Source organism: Natator depressus, chromosome 14 (assembly GCF_965152275.1).
Source record: "Natator depressus isolate rNatDep1 chromosome 14, rNatDep2.hap1, whole genome shotgun sequence".
NCBI classification, from domain to species: Eukaryota; Metazoa; Chordata; order Testudines; family Cheloniidae; genus Natator; species Natator depressus.
The window spans coordinates 24,858,487-24,878,558 of NC_134247.1; the positions used below are offsets into that span (position 1 = coordinate 24,858,487).

General features: G+C 43.5%; 1 protein-coding gene across 1 annotated transcript in view; it reads right to left on the minus strand.

Moving 5' to 3' along the window:
* The window catches only part of DNAH9 (dynein axonemal heavy chain 9), a 397,352-nt gene that overhangs the window by 223,917 nt on the left and 153,363 nt on the right, over window positions 1–20,072 (minus strand). The window contains exons 42-45 of the mRNA XM_074971509.1: window positions 15,170–15,331; window positions 8,509–8,705; window positions 4,425–4,587; window positions 310–433 (exon numbers count right to left, since the gene is read on the minus strand). Of these exons, the coding sequence (XP_074827610.1) occupies window positions 310–433; window positions 4,425–4,587; window positions 8,509–8,705; window positions 15,170–15,331 (646 nt within the window). The remainder of the gene's footprint in view (window positions 1–309; window positions 434–4,424; window positions 4,588–8,508; window positions 8,706–15,169; window positions 15,332–20,072) is intronic.

The window sequence follows — 20,072 nt, forward strand, 5'->3', positions numbered from 1 at the left end:
CATTTCCTCTGACTCTACACTCCACTAGCATATTGCCCCACACAGAAAAGACTTAACAATTATAAGTAGAATTAAAGAGCTTTGAAAGTAGGGCGCAAACTAACTGACTGGGTCAGAGATGTCTGAGAAGGCCAAAATCTTCTAGCTGCTTTCTTCCTTGAGATTTAATTTACAAATTGTGTAGCTTATTTTGTTCAGTTATCACTTTTAGCAAATGTTACAATCTCTTCTATGGAACAGCTGCAGACATTACTATGTGCACATTTATGTGGAAAAGGAGACCGGAAATAAAATCAATGAGATGCATACCTGAAGCTAACAAGTCATTTACCAGCACTAAGAACCTTTCATCAGACACCTGGGCATCAGTCATAAGGAAGACAGTGCCAACATTCTTCACTCCAGTTTTAATATACTGGTTTGCCAAGTCTGCCTGTAGATTGAAAAGAAAGTAGAGCGTTTGTGTTTATCTACTGCAAAGTCTCGGTCACAAAGTGCGTTTTCATTGGCGACATTTCAAGCAGGATGTTGCCTGTTCAAAATCTTCTGATCAACTGAAAACAAAACAATCGGAATTAATTAGCATGAAGGTTTTCTTTATATCTTCTCCACTTTATGGCAGAACATTTCCAAGGATACTGCTAGTATTAATTAATTAATTTATTATTATTATTAGCTAAGCATTGACAACATGCTCTGTGCTGTACAAAAGACAAATAAAAAGACAGACCCTGAGAAAACTATACATCATTTTCTGAATCATTTTATTCAGGAAATGATCTTTTTAAAACCTTTCTGATTGGAGACAGGGCATTTAAAAATCACAGATTATTGCTGAAGATGGAGCACTGTTGCTATTTCTGTTAAACTTGGATGGCAGAATCCCTGATTAGTTTGAAGTATAGATCGTGTCAGATTGCAGAGACCTTTCTACACAGTGATCTGCTGCTGGTGGCTGCTGCCACAATATTTGAAGTCTTGTGTTTCACAAATTATGGACCGCAGTGAATCATATATGTGATGGGACAGAGGTATTTGGGAGATGATCTCAGTGGCTGGATATGCTGTTCTTTCTGTCCCTATTCTCTACTTGTCCCTTTTTATTTCAGTGATAACAAAATAAAAATAAAATAACTCATTTCTTAGTTGAGAGCCCCCAGCATGGCATGTTCCCAACACACTGTGCATTTCCACTGCATCATTTCTTCTCCCCTGTGGAGGGCATACTGGGAATATTTTTGATAGGACTAGTTAACTGTGCTGTTTTCCTTCCTTCATCCCTTTCCATCACAAAGCATACAAGTGCAAATAGATTCTGCCACACCTTTATGATCGCATTTGCGAGAAGGGCTCAATTACTATCTCAAAGTCACATGAGCCCTCTAACATAGACTCATAGACTTTAAGGCCAGAAGGGGCCATCATGATCATCTAATCTGACCTCCTGCACATTGCAGGCCACAGAACTTCATCCACCCGCTCCTGTAATAGACCCCTAACTTTTGGCTGAGATACTGAAATCCTCAAATCATGGTTTAAAGACTTCAGGTTACCATTTACTCTAGTTTAAACCTGCAAGTGACCCATGCCCCACACTGCAGAGGCAGGCAAATAAAAAAAAACAAAACCAGGGTCTCTGCCAATCTGACCCAGGGGAAAATTCCTTCCCAAGCCCAAATGTGGTGATCAGTTAGACCCTGAGCATGTGGACAAGACCCACCAGGCAGACACATGGGGAAGAATTCTCTGTAGTAACTCAGAGCCCTCCCCATTTAGTGTCCTGTCTCCAGTCATTGGGGATTTTTGCTCCTGGCAGTCACCAATGGGCCACATGCTATTGCAGGCAGTCTCATCATACCCCTCCATAAATTTAGCAAGCTCAGTCTTGAAGCCAGTTAGGTTTTTTGTCCTCACTGCTCCCCTTGAAAGGCAGTTCCAGAACTTCACTCCTCTGATGGTTAGAAACCTTCACCTAATTTCAAGCCAATACTTGTTGATGGCCAATTTATATCCATTTGTTCTTGTGTCAACAATGATACTTAACTGTAATAACTCCTCTCCCTCCCTGGTATTTATTCTTCTGACGTATTTATAGAGAGCAACCATATCCCCCCTCAGCCTTCTTTTGGTTAGGCTAAACAAGTCAAGCTCTTTGATTCTCCTCTTATAAGACAGGATGATCAGAGGAATGGAAAACCTATTAGCACTTCTCTGCACCTGTTCCAGTTTGAATTCATCTTTCTTAAACATGGGAGACCAGCACGGCACACAGTATTCCAGATGAGGTCTCACCAGTGCCTGGTGTAATGGTACTAACACTTCCCTTTCTCTGCTGGAAATACCTTGTCTAATGCACCCTAGGACTGAATTAGCCTTTTTCACGGCAGCATCACATTGACAGCTTGTGGTCATCCTGTGATCTCCTATTCACATACATGTATTCATGCTAGCTCTCATCAAGTGTGTGTGAGTACAAATAGCAGTGCAGCCACAGTAAGACGGGGAGCAGCAGCAGTGCCAGGATGGGTACAAAAGCAGTGGGGATATACTCAGCATGGCTTAGCCATGCCGCTGCTGCTGCTACCCATGCTACCGCAGCTACGTTGCTATTTATACTCGCACTAGCTCAACCAGAGCTAGCGCACATGTGTACACGAGCTGGGGTATCACACCCCTAGCTTGAACTGTAGACACAGCCTAAGATACAGGGATGTCCCCATTACCATGGTAGCTGAGCATCACACAATTTTCAATGTTATGTATCCTCCCAAACCCTATGAGGCAGGCCATGGCTCTTATCCCTGTTGTACAGAGGGGGAGCTAAGACACAGAGAGACTATCTGACTTACACAAGGTCACTCACACAGAGAGGTTGTGGTAGAGCAGGGACTTGAACCCAGGTGTCCTAGCCCTAGGCTAGTGCCCCAACCACTGGACTATCCTTCCTCCCCTTTTCAGAGTATCTACCTCACAATTATGAACATGAAAGAACGCTATTATTTAAAACACAGTAATAGCAAAAGCTGTCACTGTGATTCCGGGTTTTTTTCCCCCTACCAACTCAGCTGGACTTTCCCATTAGTTCATGTGCACAGAATACAGTGGGACTAGAAGGGCGCTCAGGATAGTACATTGACCCTTGCTTTTGAAACACGTTTAGAACTTCAGTAGGCAAATATGGTTCTACCAAACACAGTCAGTTGTTACATTTCCTACAGAATACCTAGAATAAGTGAATTATAACAATGTTACGGGTCAATGGCAGACTAAACCATCTTGTTCTTCTAGACCCAAGAAAAAATAATTAACCAGTATTTTTCATAAATTCCTGTAGAATGGGTACAGAGTGAAGGGAATGTCAAAAACCTTCCGCCATCACAGAACCTGAAACAGGAACATGCTTTGAAAACAAGTTTCTGAACATAAGAATCAGAGTATAGTCTTTGTGGGAAGAGCAGGCTATCTAACAAATGAGGAGGTCAACCCCAGATTATCCCAGGAACCTTTTCACGGGTGGAACTGAATGGGTGAGAAGAGATAGGCTTAGGATGATTACACAGACATGTCAGAAAGCAAGACAAACTGATCAGTGCTGCAAAGTTATCTGAAGGGAGAAAATGATGTAACATTAAATAAAAACTCCAGTGATTCCTCATAATACATTTGATTATTAAATAAACAATGTCTAAAAGCCAAATCTTGCAGTCCCCACTGAAGTCAAACCCTAAATAAGAAAGCAAATGCATTTAAATATGTGCTTCCAAAACTTGGTAGAGATTTGCTGCTGATTTGCTATCACCAGAGCCATAACTGGCCTCTCAGTGGAAGCTGTCCATTCCAGCAGGAGCCCCAGTCTGATGATGCAGGACAGGACTTGGACAATGTAGCTCCAGTTTGCCTTGGTGGGAAAGCAAAAACAAGTAATCTACAATCATTTGCCAGCAGGTAAAACATTTATAAATCATTCCATTTGCATAAAAAAAAAAACTGTCTCACAGCTTCCAAGTCACTGTTTACCAGAAAATGTATTGTTAGAATCCACGTGCTGTTTCCAACTCTTATAGCATCCAGGAAGTTGGAGATGAACTGGATATGACTTAATAAATCTCTCCCACGTCTAGCTACATCATTCCATAGTTGATTACTCCTGGGTTGATTAAGTATTCTTTTTATTGTCTTAAAAATAGTAATAATTTATTATTATCTTAATCATCATCATCTCTCTATAGCCCTTTACAGGTACAAAGCCATGAGAAAACATTAACTCATGAATTTTGGAGAGAATGACCGTTCTTTGCGATCCGATTGGAATCTCTTTTCATTTACACTGGAGGTTTCTCCAACACATAGAAAAGACAAAGCTCTGTATGGAAGAAGTACAAGTTTCTGTTTCCTCTCCCTTCCCACCTTTCAATGCCACCTACCTTCAGGTCAGGGATTCCATAGCCTTTCCTCAGAGTGATCTGGAAAACCTCCAATGAGCTAATGAAAGCTGCAAGTCTTGTCAGGCTCTGCTTGCCACTTCCACCTACGCCAACCAACAGGGCGTTTCCTCTGGGGGATTCTAAGATACGATTGATGCGGCAACTAAATTGAAGCAGACAGAATCTCTGGTCAAGAAGACTTTTTTCCATATGAAGCATTTCAATACATATTTTACTGAGTAACAAATTAGACTGAGAATAGGAGCAGAATCACAGCAGTGGTGCCAATCTAAGGGGCACATTTGCACTCGATACTCTTTGGGTGAGATCTTTAGTAAACAATGCAACCAACCAGTAAATGGTTCTATGGCAATTCAGAGCTTCCCATCTCGGCTATTTCTGGATTCATATGCTGTGTTATGATGTTCAGGAACATCTTACAGTAAAGGTCAGTCCTCCATTTACATGGAACATGGGTCAAACCAGAATAATTTGCTGGGTAAATGTGCTCTAATTAGTCCCGCTAGTAGACATTTCCTCTCAGAAAATTTCCAAGGATCCACATTAACCATGGGCTTGATGACACTGGTGAGCTATTAGTCACATGAGGAATCCCATTATGTATTATTAATATCTTCATGTATCTAGATCAGTGTAATTCCCTTCTAGGAAAGCTCTGTCAATATGTCTTCCTTATCAAAACTACTAATTCTTTAAGGGCCAGATTCTGTCATCCTTGCTCAGACTGACACATGGAGTAGTCTCACCAATGACATGCACAAGGATGGGGCACTAAATAAAGATTAATCGATTATAAGGGCAGATCACTGTGATCATCTAATCTGAGCTCCAGTGTAAACAAAGGCCAGAGGTCATCCCTGAGTTAATTCCTGTTTGCACTAGACTGTATCCTTCAGAAAAAGTGTGCTAACAAAGAAGAGTGAGCTAATCATGTGAAGATGACACATTTCTGAGAACATTCAACAGGAAATATTGTAGAAGTAAATCACTGAACTCTGCGATGGAAAAATTACTTGCTATTCCTTGGCATCCTTGTTTGTTTATGACACAATTTATTTAAAACAGTTTTGTTCAATGAGATGCTTTCCTTTAAATTGTCAAACAAGTGGCTCAGGCATGGGGATGGAGTATGTTGGTGAAAACTCCAAATTCCATCAAAATATCTTCAATGTAAAGGCAACCTACAAAGTTTTTTTTAAAGTTTCTCCACTTTTTTTGCATCTGTGATTCATGGTTCAGGGAGATCCACTTCTGCTTTATTTATTTTGGTCAGAACCTCTGTTTTCATGATCGTTTAAATTAAAAATAGTGGCTCTAACCCCTGCTCAGAAAAACTCAGAGTGAGAGGAACTTAAACTCCACCTCTCATGACATCACTGCTATCTGTGGGTTGAGCAGATGCAAACAGCATTCCCCTCTGTCTGCATCACACCTTCTTCACTTATACATTAATGACACAGTCTCTTGGCTACAGTTGTTACAGGGCTGCCTCCCAGCAGGGGAGGGGGAAATCTCACTCACTAGCCAAAGTTTAGATCCCAGTGCAGTGATTAACATGGCCATGGAGCCTGCGATGTCGCTATTTCACCAAAAGCGAAATGACACAAGCTGCTGAGATCAATGGGGCATGTCCAAGAAGCTAAGTTCAAGGAGATATGGGGAAATGGCAGGAAAGGGTTTATTTACTTTTTGGAAATATAAGGAGAACTTAAATGTACATGAAACTTGTGGTAGCAGTTAGACTGCAGGTCACCTTTAAAAAACATTAGGGTAGTGGCAGATTGACCCCCCCGAGGACTGAAGTCTCCTCTACACAGCACTGGCTCAGCAAAGACAGTGGCAATGCAAGTTCCACCCAAAACTAGCGCTCCTTGCCCATGTGCTTCAACTACGGCCTAGGGAGGCCATCATGAAAGGCATCATCGTGCCCAGGCTCATCAGTATATAGCTTTTCTGTTGACACTGCCAACAACGGAGGGCAAGTGGGATAAGGGGCTTTTAGACACTTGCCCTGAGATCCAAACTGAGATCATTACCTCGGTATTCCAGAATAACCCACATGCTTCTCCATTAGTTAACTTTACACCATGGCAGATTTTGCCAGCAATAAAAAGTATGAAAGCATGATCTGATAGCAAGCATCCAGAGGCATGCCTATCCCACCTGGCATGCACAGCGAGAAATAGTAGAGAGGTTTTCTGGAAACAGTTCCATTGTCTGCCTACATCTATGTCTGGGCCTTAATTTCTATACAGCAAAGCCAACAGGATAAAATACTGATTTTTAACTGTTTGCAATCAGTTGGGATCTTTCTTTTGAAGATTTAGACCTGCTGTTATCCTTTTCATTCGGGTAGCTAAGAACACAATGAAAGCACCAGCCATTTTTGTTTCTCTCCAAAGTAACTTTAACTACTTGTAGTTCGTATTCCATCAGTCCGCTCTCCCAGAAACGTCTTGAATAAGAGAATAATTCATTTGCATTTTAAATAAGGTCAGGATGCCATGAGACGCCCTCACTAGACTCAGCTGGCCTACTTGTTTAATTTAATTTCTCATCAGGTTCTTCATTACTTTCAGAGCAATAAGCAAAACACTGATAAAATCAGTAATTATGAAAGTATAGGTGTGTGGGTAAGGCCACAGAAATGTTTAGTGATTAGCACAGATGGATTTGAGCTCTTGAACAACTTGGTGATTTAGCCACTAACTGTATTTAGCTCCTGAAGTTTAGGAATTAAACCTTGGGTCAGGACTACCAGCTCATATCTGTGGTACTGTCTGACAGACCATCTGCCGGGGATAAAGGAGGAGGGGAACAAGGAGGAATGTGAAAATAAACTTTAAAAATCAGAGCTTTTTCTCTTGATCTTTTACAATATTTAGAGGGAGGCTGCAATCAGATTTGGTCCAGCAAGTCCTCTCTGGTGCACAGGGAGCACACACGAGAAAATGACAGAGACAACATTTACATCACAATCTGAAAAAATTCTAATACCCAGAGTGCTTGTGTGTGTGTCTGCCTTATGCATGGAATACAAAATCAAGTACAGTTTGATGATCCAAGCAAGCCTTTGCTGAAGATAAACTGCTACTTCATAACTGAATGGAATAAAAGCATCATAGCATGAAGCAATATTATGGTTTTATTAAATATCAAGACACTATGCTGCAGGAAGTGAAAGGATGGTGAGCTCCCAGGACTCAAAGGAGTAGCTGGGTAGATCAAAGGATTGTATCTGTTGTTCTTTTCTATTATAGTAATTGGATTGGTTTCCTGGTACTTAAGGAACTGTGAGACCACCCTTTCCTAATGAAAAAGTACTGCTTCAGTGTAGCTAATGGGGCTCTAGGGCTCTGTTAGTTCAGAGATTCTTATATACAGTATATATACTCACCAGGTAACATTTTCAAAAGAACCTAGACTCCCAACTCCCATTGATTTCACTTAGATGAACCTAATTCACTTAGGTGCTTTTGGCAATCCCACTAGGCACCTATCTGCATTTTTAGGTGCCTAAAAAACTTTAAAAATCTGACCACAGGAACCTAAATTCCATTGACTTGCAGTAAGACTTAAGCTGCTAAGGGCCACATTTTCAAAGGTATCCAGGGCCTACAGGTGCAGACATGTGCTTAGTGGGATTGTCAAAAGGGCTTAAGCATTTTAGGTGCTTAAATTCCATTGAAATCAACGGAGGTAGGCACCATATCTGCTTAGAAACTTTTAACCATCTGCCCAGGCACCACTCTGCAGCTTTAGGCACCTAACACCTCTGAAAGTCACTTGAAAGTGTGACATAGGCCTGAAGGTTTCAAAGTGCTTGCCAAACATCAGTGAGAAAAGGCTTCCAATACCCCCTAGGAGATAGGAAATCCCCAGTGGACAGATGAGAAACTGAGGAGAGATTAATGTCCGCTTTTTCAGCTCTTCCTGACATCATCTGTGATTATGGCTGCTCATCCCCTCTGAAAATGTTAACAGAAATGCATTACACAGACCAGCTCCAAAGACATTTAGGCTGATGACTCTGTGAGAGTACAAAGATAGAAAATCTCCTTACACATGGCACATGGCATCTTCAAAGAGCACCAGATTCATGACAGCATTGACCTCATTGTGGTTATCCAAGGCTTCCACAAGGATGCGATTCAGTGACTCCCAGGTCTGAACAGGCATGTATTTGGGTTCCCCAACGCCTCTAGCAAAATGGCAGTACATGTTCATCTTCTTGGTCTCCTCTATAGTCTCCTCGATTTCCTGCCATGAAATGCAAAAGGGAAATACAGAATGTCCTGTTCCTATTGCAACAAAGGGAAAGCTCTTTTCAGGAGAACAGATCAATGCAATTCCTCCCCAGGTGAGATGAGGGGCAAGCCTAGTTTGAGGATCCCACTTGGTTTAGATGTAACCTGGCGCCTAGACTGAGGTAGCTGTGCACAGGCTCATTGGCAGTTCCTCAGGCACCATGGGGACTTCAATAGTGAAAATGTAGATGCCTAGGAAATTTAGACACCTACAGAAGTAAGCAGCAGCTGAGTGGAGATTCTGAGGATCTCAGTGATGTCTAAATCTTGGGCTAATGTGCCTAAAACCTTATCTGGATCTGGATCTTAGGGCCAGATTTTTAAACATACTGAGGCACCTAATGATGCAGTTAGGCAGCTACTGGGATTGTCCAAAATGTTTAGGCACCTATCTCCCACTGATTTAAAAGACAAAGGGACTTAGACTCCTAACTCACTTATGCACTTTTGAAAGTGTTGCCCCAAATCTCTGGCATAGTGAACACAAAGTATTTCTCAGATGATACAATGGTTTTCTACACCTGAGCTTTAAATTTGTATCTAACCATAATCATAGCTCACAGATTCCAAACCAGCATTTCAAAGCATCCATGTAGTGGTGCAGAGTAAAAGGGGCTCAGCAAACCTTCACTTTTGTGTTTCCTGACTTTGGGGTGTTTCATTATAAGCTCAGAGGCACTTACAGGAGCCAACAATATAATTTCAGGAAGTTCAGCCATTTAATGGCAAGGATCATAATGAAAACTAGCACTGGGACATTACACTTTAAAAAGGGAGGGTTTTCTGTAAAAGGTCCCAAAAACTTTAACATAAAAAATGAGGAAATTAAAATCCTTTGGATTCAGCATGGTGGCTGCTCATGCATACCATAGCAGCATCATGGAAGATCTATCTATGCCCCTGAACTCAAAAGAGAAGCAGGAAGGTTGAGTGACAAGGTACAGGAGATTACTGAAGCCAAACAGGTATCTTTCAAAAAAGTCAAAAATCAGCCCAAGTGAAATGAATAAAAAGGAACCCCATCTACACTGAGTGAAAAATGTAAAATTGAAATTAGGATGGTTAAGAATAGGGTGACCAGATAGCAACTGTGAAAAAACGGGACAGGTGGGGGGGGGGGGTAACAGGCACCAATATAAGAAAAAGTCCCAAAAAACGGAACTGTACCTATAAAAACAGGACATCTGGTCACCCTAGTTAAGAAGGAATTTGAAAAGTAATTAGCCATAGTCATAAAAACAATGAGGAACACAGCAATTGCCAGACTGAATCAGACGGTGGCCAGCGTAGACGCTGGAACTAGGGGTGCTGCCGCGCCCCCTGTCTTGAAAGTGGTTTCAATCATATACAGGGTTTCCACTTTTGGTCAATGGCTCTCAGCACCCCCACTATACAATTTGTTCCAGCACCCTGGTGGTTGGTGCCAGATGTGTCAGAGGAAGGTGTAAGAATCCCACCTATTCAGGTGTGGGGTAATCTGCCTTACACATAGGTCTGAAGCCCTTAGGATGAAGGGTTAATCTTCCTTCCAATTTTTTATTGTCATTAATTATTACCACTCTGGATATTCTTGTGATCCATCTCAACGTCCAATCTCTTTTTGAATCTTGCTAAATTCTTCGGCTCAATGACTTTCTGCAAGTGAGTTCTACAGGCTACTTACAAGTTATGTGAAAAAGGATTTCCTTTTACCAGTTTGAACTTCCCACTTTGTTCATTTCATTGACTTTTCCCACGTATATGGGTTGTGAGATAGAGAGAACAGAAGCTCCTGGTCTCCCCTCTCTAGACCATCCATTATTTGATAGACTTTTAACATGCGACTCTTATTTCTCTCCTTAGCAATGTGACAATCCCAATCTTTTCAATCTATCTTCAGATGATGGTTTTTCCAGGCCTTTCTCATTGCTCTTCACTGAACCCCCTTCAGTTGTAAGATATCCTTTTTGAGATGGGATGACCAGGACAGCACACAGTATTGTGAGATAACTGGTGGCTCTGCTGCACCACAAGAGGGCAGAGGGAGCACGTAAGGAGAATAAGGGCATTGAAAGGAAGCTATACCGAAGGTTGTGGCAGAGTCTATATCGCTGACAAATTTTTAATCAAGAGTGGATGTCTTTCTGAAAGCGCTGCTCTAGGAATTATTGTGGGTAAGTTCTATGGCCTGTGTTATGCAGAGGGTCAGACTAAATGATCACAATGGCTCCTTTTGGCCTTGGAATCTATACTATTTCTCTGGCATCAGTTGTCACAAGAGGGGGCTCAAGGAGGTGCCTATCCTTTTCAGGGGATAGAAATGAGTCCCTGTCACAGGTGGGGCTATAAAAACAGCTGATGCTGAAAAAAATCAGCAATGATCAAGAAAAGGGGTGAGCAGTGAGGTGGCAAAGCTTACAGAAGACACCAGATTATTTAGACTAGGCCAGACCGGAGAAAGCACTGAGGAGCGTTCAACACCCCTGACACTGACAGTTGGGCAGCACTAGTGGAGATGAAATTCAGTCGTGATAAATGCAATGTTGTGCACACTGGAAGGAAAAATGTGAAGTATCCACAACCCTCACTGGGCTCTAAATTAACTCCTCCCACTCAGGAACCAGAGCTGGCCATTGCTGTGGACTCACTTCCATGAAAACCTCTCTTCTATGGGCAGTGATGGCCGTAAAGCAAACAAAGTGTGAGGGCACTACAGGAAAGGAATAAAATATAACACTGATATATTATAATGCCATTATATTAATCCATGGTTCATGCTCTCCTGTAGAACTGTATTTAATTCTGGTCACTCTATTGAAAAGGATATAGTGAAAATAGAGGGGATTCAGAGACAAGCAAAGAAAATGATTAGAGGCCTGGCTAAACTTCTTTTAGGAAGAGGGGATGAAAGGATTGGGATGGGTTAGCAAACAATCAAGTACATGTCAAAATACAGTTAAGCCCATTAAAGACTAAAATGTGCACAAAAAGGAGAAATTTGCACATGGTACTTACAACACCATGTTTTTAAGAACATGGTATATGAACCAATAAAGTTTGGAAACCACTGATTTAGAGAGAAGATGAGTAGGGAAGCCTGTCAAACAGTCAGTGGGGCCACTGGACAATCGAGGTGCTAATGGAGCACTCAAGGACAATAAGGCCATTCCAAAGACGCTAAATGAATTCTTTGCATCAGTCTCCATTGCAGAGGATGTGAGGGAGATTCCCACATCTGAGACATTCTTTCTGGGTGACAAATCTGAGGCACTGTACCAGATTGAGGTGTCAATAGAGGAGGTTTTGGAACAAATTGATAAATTAAACAGTAATATGTCCACAGGACTAGATGGTATTAACCCAAGAGTTCTGAAGGAACTCAAATATGAAATTGCAGAACTACAAACTGTGGCATGCAACCTATCACTTAAATCAGCTTCTGTATCAGATGACTACAGGATACCTAATTGACACCAATTCTTAAAAAAGGTTCCAGAGGAGACCCTGGCAATTACAGGCTGGTAAGTCTAACTCCAGTACCAAGCAAATTGGTTGAAACTATAGTAAACAATAGAATTATCAAAGTGGCAAAGAGTCCTGTGGCACCTTATAGACTAACAGACGTATTGGAGCATAAGATGAACAGACACACAGATGAACATGATTGGGTGGGTAAGGGTCAACACGGCTTTTGTAAAGGAAATTGTGCCTCACCAGTCTATCAGAATTCTTAGAGGGGGTCAACAAACAGGTGGACAATATCAATCCAGATGATATAGTGCATTTGGACTTTCAGAAAGCCTGGACAAAGTCCCTAACCAAACGCTCTTAAGCCAAGTAAGCAGTCATGGGATATGAAGAAAAGTCCTCTCATGGATCACTAACTGGTTAAAAGACAGGAAACAAGCATAGGAATAAATGATCATTTTTTAGAACGAAGTGACATAAAATAGTGGGTTCCCACAGGAGTCTGTACTGGGACCCGTGCTGTTCAACATATTCATAAATGATCTGGAAAAAGGGATAAATGATGAGGTGGCAAAGTTGGCAGATGATACAAAATTATTCAAGATAGTTAAGTCCAAAGCAGACTGTGAATAGTTACAAAGGGATCTCACAAAACATGGCAGATGAAATTCAATGTTGATAAATACAAATTCAAAAAAACGAACAGAATGTTAGGAACCATTAGGAAAAGGATAGATAAGACGACATAAATATCATAATGGCACTACATAAATCCACGGTAGGCTCACACCTTGTATACTGCGTGCAGTTCTGGTTACCCCATCTCAAAGAAGACATATTAGAATTGGGAAAGGTACAGAGAAGTGCAACAAAAACGATTAGAGGTATGGAACAGCCTCCATATGAGGTGAGATTAAAAAGACTGGGACTTTGCAGCTTGGGAAAAAAGGTTAAAGGCAGATATAATAGAGATCTATGACATCATGACTGGTGTGGAGAAAATGCACAAGGGAGTATTATTTACCTCTTCACATAACACAAGAACCAGGATCACCCAATGAAATTAATAGGCAGCAGGTTTAAAACAAACAGAAAGGGAGTACTTCTTCACACAAAACACAGTCAACCTGTGGAACTTATTGCCAGGGGATGTTGTGAAGGCCAAAACTATAACATGGCTCAAAAAAGAATTAGATAAGTTCCTGGAGGACAGGTCCATCAATGGCTATTAGCCAAGATGGTCAGGGATGCAACCCCATGCTCTGGGCGTCCCTAGCCTCTGACTGCCAGAAGCAGGAAGTAGACAATAGGGGATGGATCACTCCATGACTGAGTGTCCTGTTCATTCCCTATAAAGCACCTGACATTAGCCTCTGTCAGAAGACAGGATACTGAGCTAGATGGACCACTGGTCTGACCCAGTATGACTGTACTTGTAAGTAAAAGGGGACATGATAACATAACACAAACTGGCACAGAGCAAGTATATTGGGTTCTCCTATTAACCCTCCTTCTTAAGACAGAGCAAAGGGGCAGTCACTGAAAATGAAAGGAAACAAATTTCAATCTGGTAAAAAGAAACTTTTTTATGCAATGCATAATTCAGCCACGGAGCTGATTTCCACAAAGTACTGCTGAGAACAAACGTGCCATTGGAATCCCAGAATTAGGCAGTTATATGGAAGGGGAGAACATCTGCAGATAGCACAGTTATGAGAGATAAGCTCTGATCTGATCCTCTATTCCTAATACTGGGTGCCTCATCGGGGACAGGAAGCACTGCAGGGAAAGTAGATTGCATGGAGCTGTCAGGACAGGGAGTGCCACGTGTGTGGTGAGAGCTGGAGGCCGAACAGTGCATGGCTGTGGATTGGCTACCAGTGCCCAGGATGAAGGGCAGGGGGTCTGATGGCTCTTGTTCTTTTCAGGGGAGGGAGTGAGCACTAAAAGAGGGAAGGGCCCACTCATAAGCACAGGTAGGACACGGGATTAGAGAAGCCCCCTCACCTTCAGTACCGCTGGGATCCCTGAGGCTGGATCCCTCAGAGCACTAAGGCCTGGCCTACACGCAGCGTTGGTATTGGTTTAACTATGGCAGTTGAGGGTGTTACTTTATACTGGGATAATTAAATGAGTACAAGCCCTAGTGTGGACACAGTTATGCCTGTGTAAAAGGACTTATCCAAGTAGAAGCACCTTTAACTGCATGCACATTAGGAGGACCATACCATTGTAATCCCAAGGGGTTAGAGTGCAGAGGTTTCCTTGGAAAGATATTGTTGGACTGAGGAGTGCCAAGGACTCCATGCTGCGTCTTGACCCCAGCCTCCTCCTGCTGAGACCAGGGAACTCAGCCCAAGCTTGACCCTTGTCTCGAACCTATCACTGGAGACTCCTGAAGCACTTTACTTACATTACTTAATTGAGCCCCGCAGCCCCCTGTGAGGCAGGAATCCATTACTTTACCCATTTGACAGACTGGGGCCTGGTCTACCTTAGGAATAATCCACACTCCTGAGTGACATAGTTAACCTGACCTAACTGCTGGTGTAAACGGTGCTAGGTCGACGGGAGACTTCTCCTGTCAACTTAGCTACTGCCTCTTGGGGAAATGGAGAACCCCTCCCATCAGCATAAGTAGTGTCTTCATTGAAGCGCTGCAGTGGTGCAGCTGCTGTGTTTTAAGGACTGTAGACAGTCCTTGGGAAACTGAGACACAGAGAAATGCACAGTGACTAGTCTGGAGTCACACAGTCAGTCAGTGGCAGAGCTGAGGAGACACCATAGAAGTCTGGGCACCCTGCCCTGTGTTCTCCCCAACAGGGTCCATCTCCAAACACATAAGATGTCTTGAGCAGACTTCTGTCCAGTCATTTTTATCCTAAATCCACCTCTGCCTCCAGGGCAGCTAGCCCCTGAGAGGTTATCCCAGAGCGCGTTAATCTGACGAACACCAACTGCAATACTTACATCATAGAACTTCTTCACCATCTCCATCTGCATTTTATCAAATGTGCTGAAATCTGTCTCATCAACCATCTTATCCCGGTACACACGGTTTGACTCATGCAGGTAGAGCTTCACCAAGTCTTGGGGAGCCTTCAGACACTCCAGGGTAGAAAACAGAATGCCCTGTAGAGAACATACACACACACACACACACATATCAGCTACACACAGCACACCCAGCTTCTCCTGTATCTGCACTAACATGCCGGGCTTGGGGGTGAAGAGCAACGAATGCAGAGCTACTGTGGTAAGCATGCAGCAGGACTGCTCAGTAACTCCCTACCCAACCAGCCCCTGGAGAATGCAGACTGTGTTCCCCAGGGCTTCCCAGTGTGCCTGCAGCAGAGCATTTTGTGCTGCTTTTGCTTTGTTCTGTGCACGAAAGACTCCAAAGATCAGTACAAAGAATAATGGCAAAGACGGTCACAGGCCATGGAAGATCTGACCTAAATACTTCGGCACCATCCTACACTGCAGTCAACCATTGTGCACTGCATTGCTGAGGAATGCTAGCCCTTGGGCCAGCATACGAATAATTCCTAACTCCTACAAAGACCCGCCCACCAGCAGATCTCAAAGCACTTTACAAAGAAGCTTCGTATCATCATCCCCATTCCACAGCTGGGGAAACTAAAGCAAAGAAAGGTGTGTGACCTTCGGGGAGTCACTTCAACAGGCCAATGCTGTAGCCAGGAATAGAAGCCAGGCCACCCGAGTCCCAGTACAGCACTCTATCCACTATGCCATACTGCCTCCCTGTACCCCAGCCCCAGGAAGATCACCCCAGTCCATGGGCTCTTCCCCCTCCCTGCCTTGGCTGCCAGGACAGAGAGTGCGGCTGGGAGGAAGAGGGTGTGGTTGGAGTTTCCTACCAAGAGAAGATTAGAAGGTGCAGTGGGCCTGGCCCGCCCACCGACCCAAGCAGGTGTCCTGCGCCCAGCAGCTGGGGTGTTAGTGCTCTCTGGACCCCGCTGCTCTTGAGGGGAGAGGCACGGCGGAAGCCACCACTCCTGGGGGCAAAGGGGTCCCCTGCTGCTGTTGTTGCCTCTCTGGGAGGTAAAGGTGGTCACCTGCCATCACCACACCAAGTGAGCAGCAGAAACATGAGGGCTCTGAAGCGTCTAAACCAGGCCCTGCAAAGGTCTTGGCCCAGTGCACTGTGACTGAGGCTCAGGAGACCTCTCCAAGCTGCACCGACTGCTCTTCAGCCCAGAATCAGGGCTCTTCACCTCCCCAACATCTCCCTTGTGCTGCCAGCCAAGAGGGAAAAACCAGTTTGGAAATCTCGAGTGAGTAGACTTAAAAAAACATAAAATAAGTGACTTTAATTAGGCATGTGCTGTCTAGAGGAAGTATTAGCTGCTGTCAGCTTACAACAGTATGTTTACAATGCACCCTATTAAAATGCACAAAAGAATGATATTTCAAAGAGATGACGCCTATAACTAAACCTATTAACAATACATAAGGTTTTTAATGACATGAATTAAACATAAAGCTTTATTCCTTATGTCTAATTATTTATACATAAAATATAAAATGCGCTAAAATGCAATCTAAAGTGCTCTTGCTCATCAAGTGCCCATAGGTTGGTTGGGGTTTTTTTACATTTGAGGATTGGCAAATTGGCATATTTTTTTTTCTGAACCAAACTGTGTTTTGAAAATAGCTGACACCTGAAAGCTTAGAAGGGTTCTGTCCAGCATGTCAGCCTCGGGATGACAGGGATCACTGGGCCTCTCTGAAACCATCAGGTCTGGTGACAACCTCCAGGTCTTAAAGAGACAAGGTGGGTGAGGTAATATTTTTTTATTGAACCAACTTCTATTGGTGAGAGAAACAAGCTTTGGAGCTTACACAGAGCTCTTCTTCAGGTCTGGGAAAGGTCCTCGCAGCTCACAGCAAAATGCAAGGTGGGAGAGATTGTTTAGCATAAGTAGTTAGCATGTACTGTAAGGGACCCTTCAAGGTAGAGTGGCCCGTTAACACCTCTGCAGTCACAGGACAAAAAGAGGGTTTAGCGGGTTATAGATAGTTGTGACAAGCCAGAAATCCAGTGTCACTGATCAGTCCATAATTTTTACTCTTTAGCAAAGTTATGAATTTAAGCTTCCGTGCCTGTCTGTTTACGCAAGTTTTCTTTGAGGATAAGGACTGAGAGGTCAGGCACAGAGTGATCGCTTTGTGAAAAAAGTGTTTGTCCACAGGTGATGGGGTGGTTTTGCCCTTTATCATTTTCCTGGGTGAATTTACTTGAGAGTGTAGTGATTGTCTGGATGGATGGAGCTGCCAGTAAGTTTCACTGTTCTGCCTAGCACATGCAGCTAGTTTAATAGATCTTGGCAAAGATTGTGTGTGTAGCATCCAAGCCCTTCTCTGAATGAGCTACTTACCTCTGAGCATTGATGTTAGCCTTACAAACCATATAACATGATTATCTCTACACAAGGAGACAAATCACTACAACAGTGCAGTTCAGTCCATCTTATCCCCCTGCGCTTCCACAGCAGGTTACACCTGCCTCTAATAGTCCTCAGCAGCAGCTCCCCACACTCACAAGCTGTTTTGCTACCACTACACTCATTAATAGCTCCCTTGGTCTGGGAGCAGATGTCTTCACAGCCTGTGGCTGCACATAGCATGATGACAAACATCAATCAAATCGCATTTACATGTCAGCGCATCTGTCTGGCTCCCAGTGCCGGGATGAATGCAGGCAGGATAGGAGCATCCCCATGGATGGATTTACAGTACAGAAACCCTGACTTCATTAGTGGGTCCAGACCTTGGTCTGAGATATATTAACTAACCAGGCAAGGCCATAAGAAAACAGTTCAGATAGGCTGCAGCATGCACTTAGCCACTGCCCATCAACAGCGTGACTTGGTGGGGTTGCTGGACAAGACTCAGCTCCCAGTGGAAAGGAGCCCTGAATGGAAAACCAATCATTGCACTTTTCTTGGTTTATGACAGTGGTCCTCAACCTGCGGGCCACTTGAGGTCTAATCAGCACACAGCTGCAGCCCATATGCCATCCTCAGAGCAATTCAGGTAGTATATATATTGTGTGGATGTGACCCACATAACACAGAGAACTGCATATGCGGCCCACAATGGTAAATAGGTTGAGAACTACTGGTTTATGTTTACTAGTTCACCCATGCATATCGTTTGGGATGAAGCGTGCAGCCCCAGAATTACTCTCTGGTATGGCCTAGGGTACCTCATGGCTCTGTGTTACACCGCTAAAGAAGCAATCCTTCTATACCCATGGGCTCCTCTGAGCAGACATACATTCAGTACTACATGGCTGCAAGGGGTTCATGTGATGGAAGACACCAGGAAGTTCCTTCTTCCTTCTGCTGCCACCATGGCACACATGAAAGACATTGCATCATCTTCACATGGAAATACTGCTCCCCTAGACAGCAGAACTAGCAACAGTAAAGCCGTCTGTTGGGAATGTGCGTGCAGTACAGCCTTGGAGCAGTCTGGACCTCCATCGGCCTTTCCTTTGCATACTGCCATATGCTAGGAATAAATATACTGGGAATAAACAGATGATTTGCAATCTTGTTTTTCAACTGTTTGATGTTTAATAATTCAACACTCTAAGCATTCATCCAAAACCTGAATTATCACCACACTCATTCCGGACTTGAAGTGCAAAGAGGTATAAAATGAACCATGAATGCTGGGTTTGCTTTGTTTTGCTCACAGTTCCTATCTCCTGAACACTGCATCCTGTAAAACAAAGTAATTGGTTCACTGGGGCTTTCTGGACAGGCAAGCAAAATTTTGTGGAGGAAATGGAGAAAACAGGACAGATGGCTCCTAGCCTCCATTATCATAACTATGCCCTGCTGAGATGATGGCCAGTAGTGCCATGCCAGGGGTCACAGCACAGCCTTCCCTGCTTGCTAGGGGTATGGATGGAGCCCAATATTACGATACAGTGGGCTGATGAGAGGCGCAAAGGGGGCTGCGAGGAGTAAACGTTGAAGTTTCCCTAGCACAAGGGTAAAAATCACAGCTTGTACTGTATAAAAATGACCCAGAAATAAATGACTTTTAATCCTCTTAGTTCAATTACAAATTAAAATAATTTCAGAAAATAGCTGGCTCTGTGAAGTGACCCTTGTCCATGTGGTCGACATGGAAGGAATAAATCTAGGTACTGTTATTACCTCAGCAGCGGGGTGGGTGTTTACAAGCTACTCCTCCAGGGCTACTGTTGTGTCCTGTGTGCACACAACAGGAAGAAATCACACAAGCACAGTCAGGTTCCAAGTCAATAGTGAGTGAGCCCTCTAGTGGTGCTCTCTGTGTTCTCTTTAAAGAGACAGTCCCAGTTCCTATACACTACAGCTACAATTCTGGGGTGTGCAATGGGAGAACAATGACATGGAGGGTCAGGGAAAGAGAGGGGAAAAGCAGTCAGCCAAACTGGAATAGAGTATGCATGGAGAGTCAAAACACATACACCCAGCCTCCATATGGCCAGCCACCAAGAACAGGCTGTTGGGTTTTCAGTGGGGTTGTTCCCAGCTCAAGCAAATGCAGTGTGTCACCATGTCTGGGAAAGCATGTGGACAGCGTTCCCTTAGGAGTCCTTTGGCACAGCACAGTAAGGCAGAATAGCCTTTCTCCTATTGACAAAAACAGAGCACAAGCCATTTCCAAAGCATTGTCCTGGCGCTGCTTCGGAAGACCTGGAAAGGCATTCTGGGAATGGCAGGCAAGTCACACAGTCGCAGTCCCACAACAGAGAGAGACATGAATTGGAATAGGGATTTCCTGAGCTGAGATAGCTGGGATCAAGGGACAATGGAGGAGGCAAGACTGATATGAGGCCTGCCTGCCC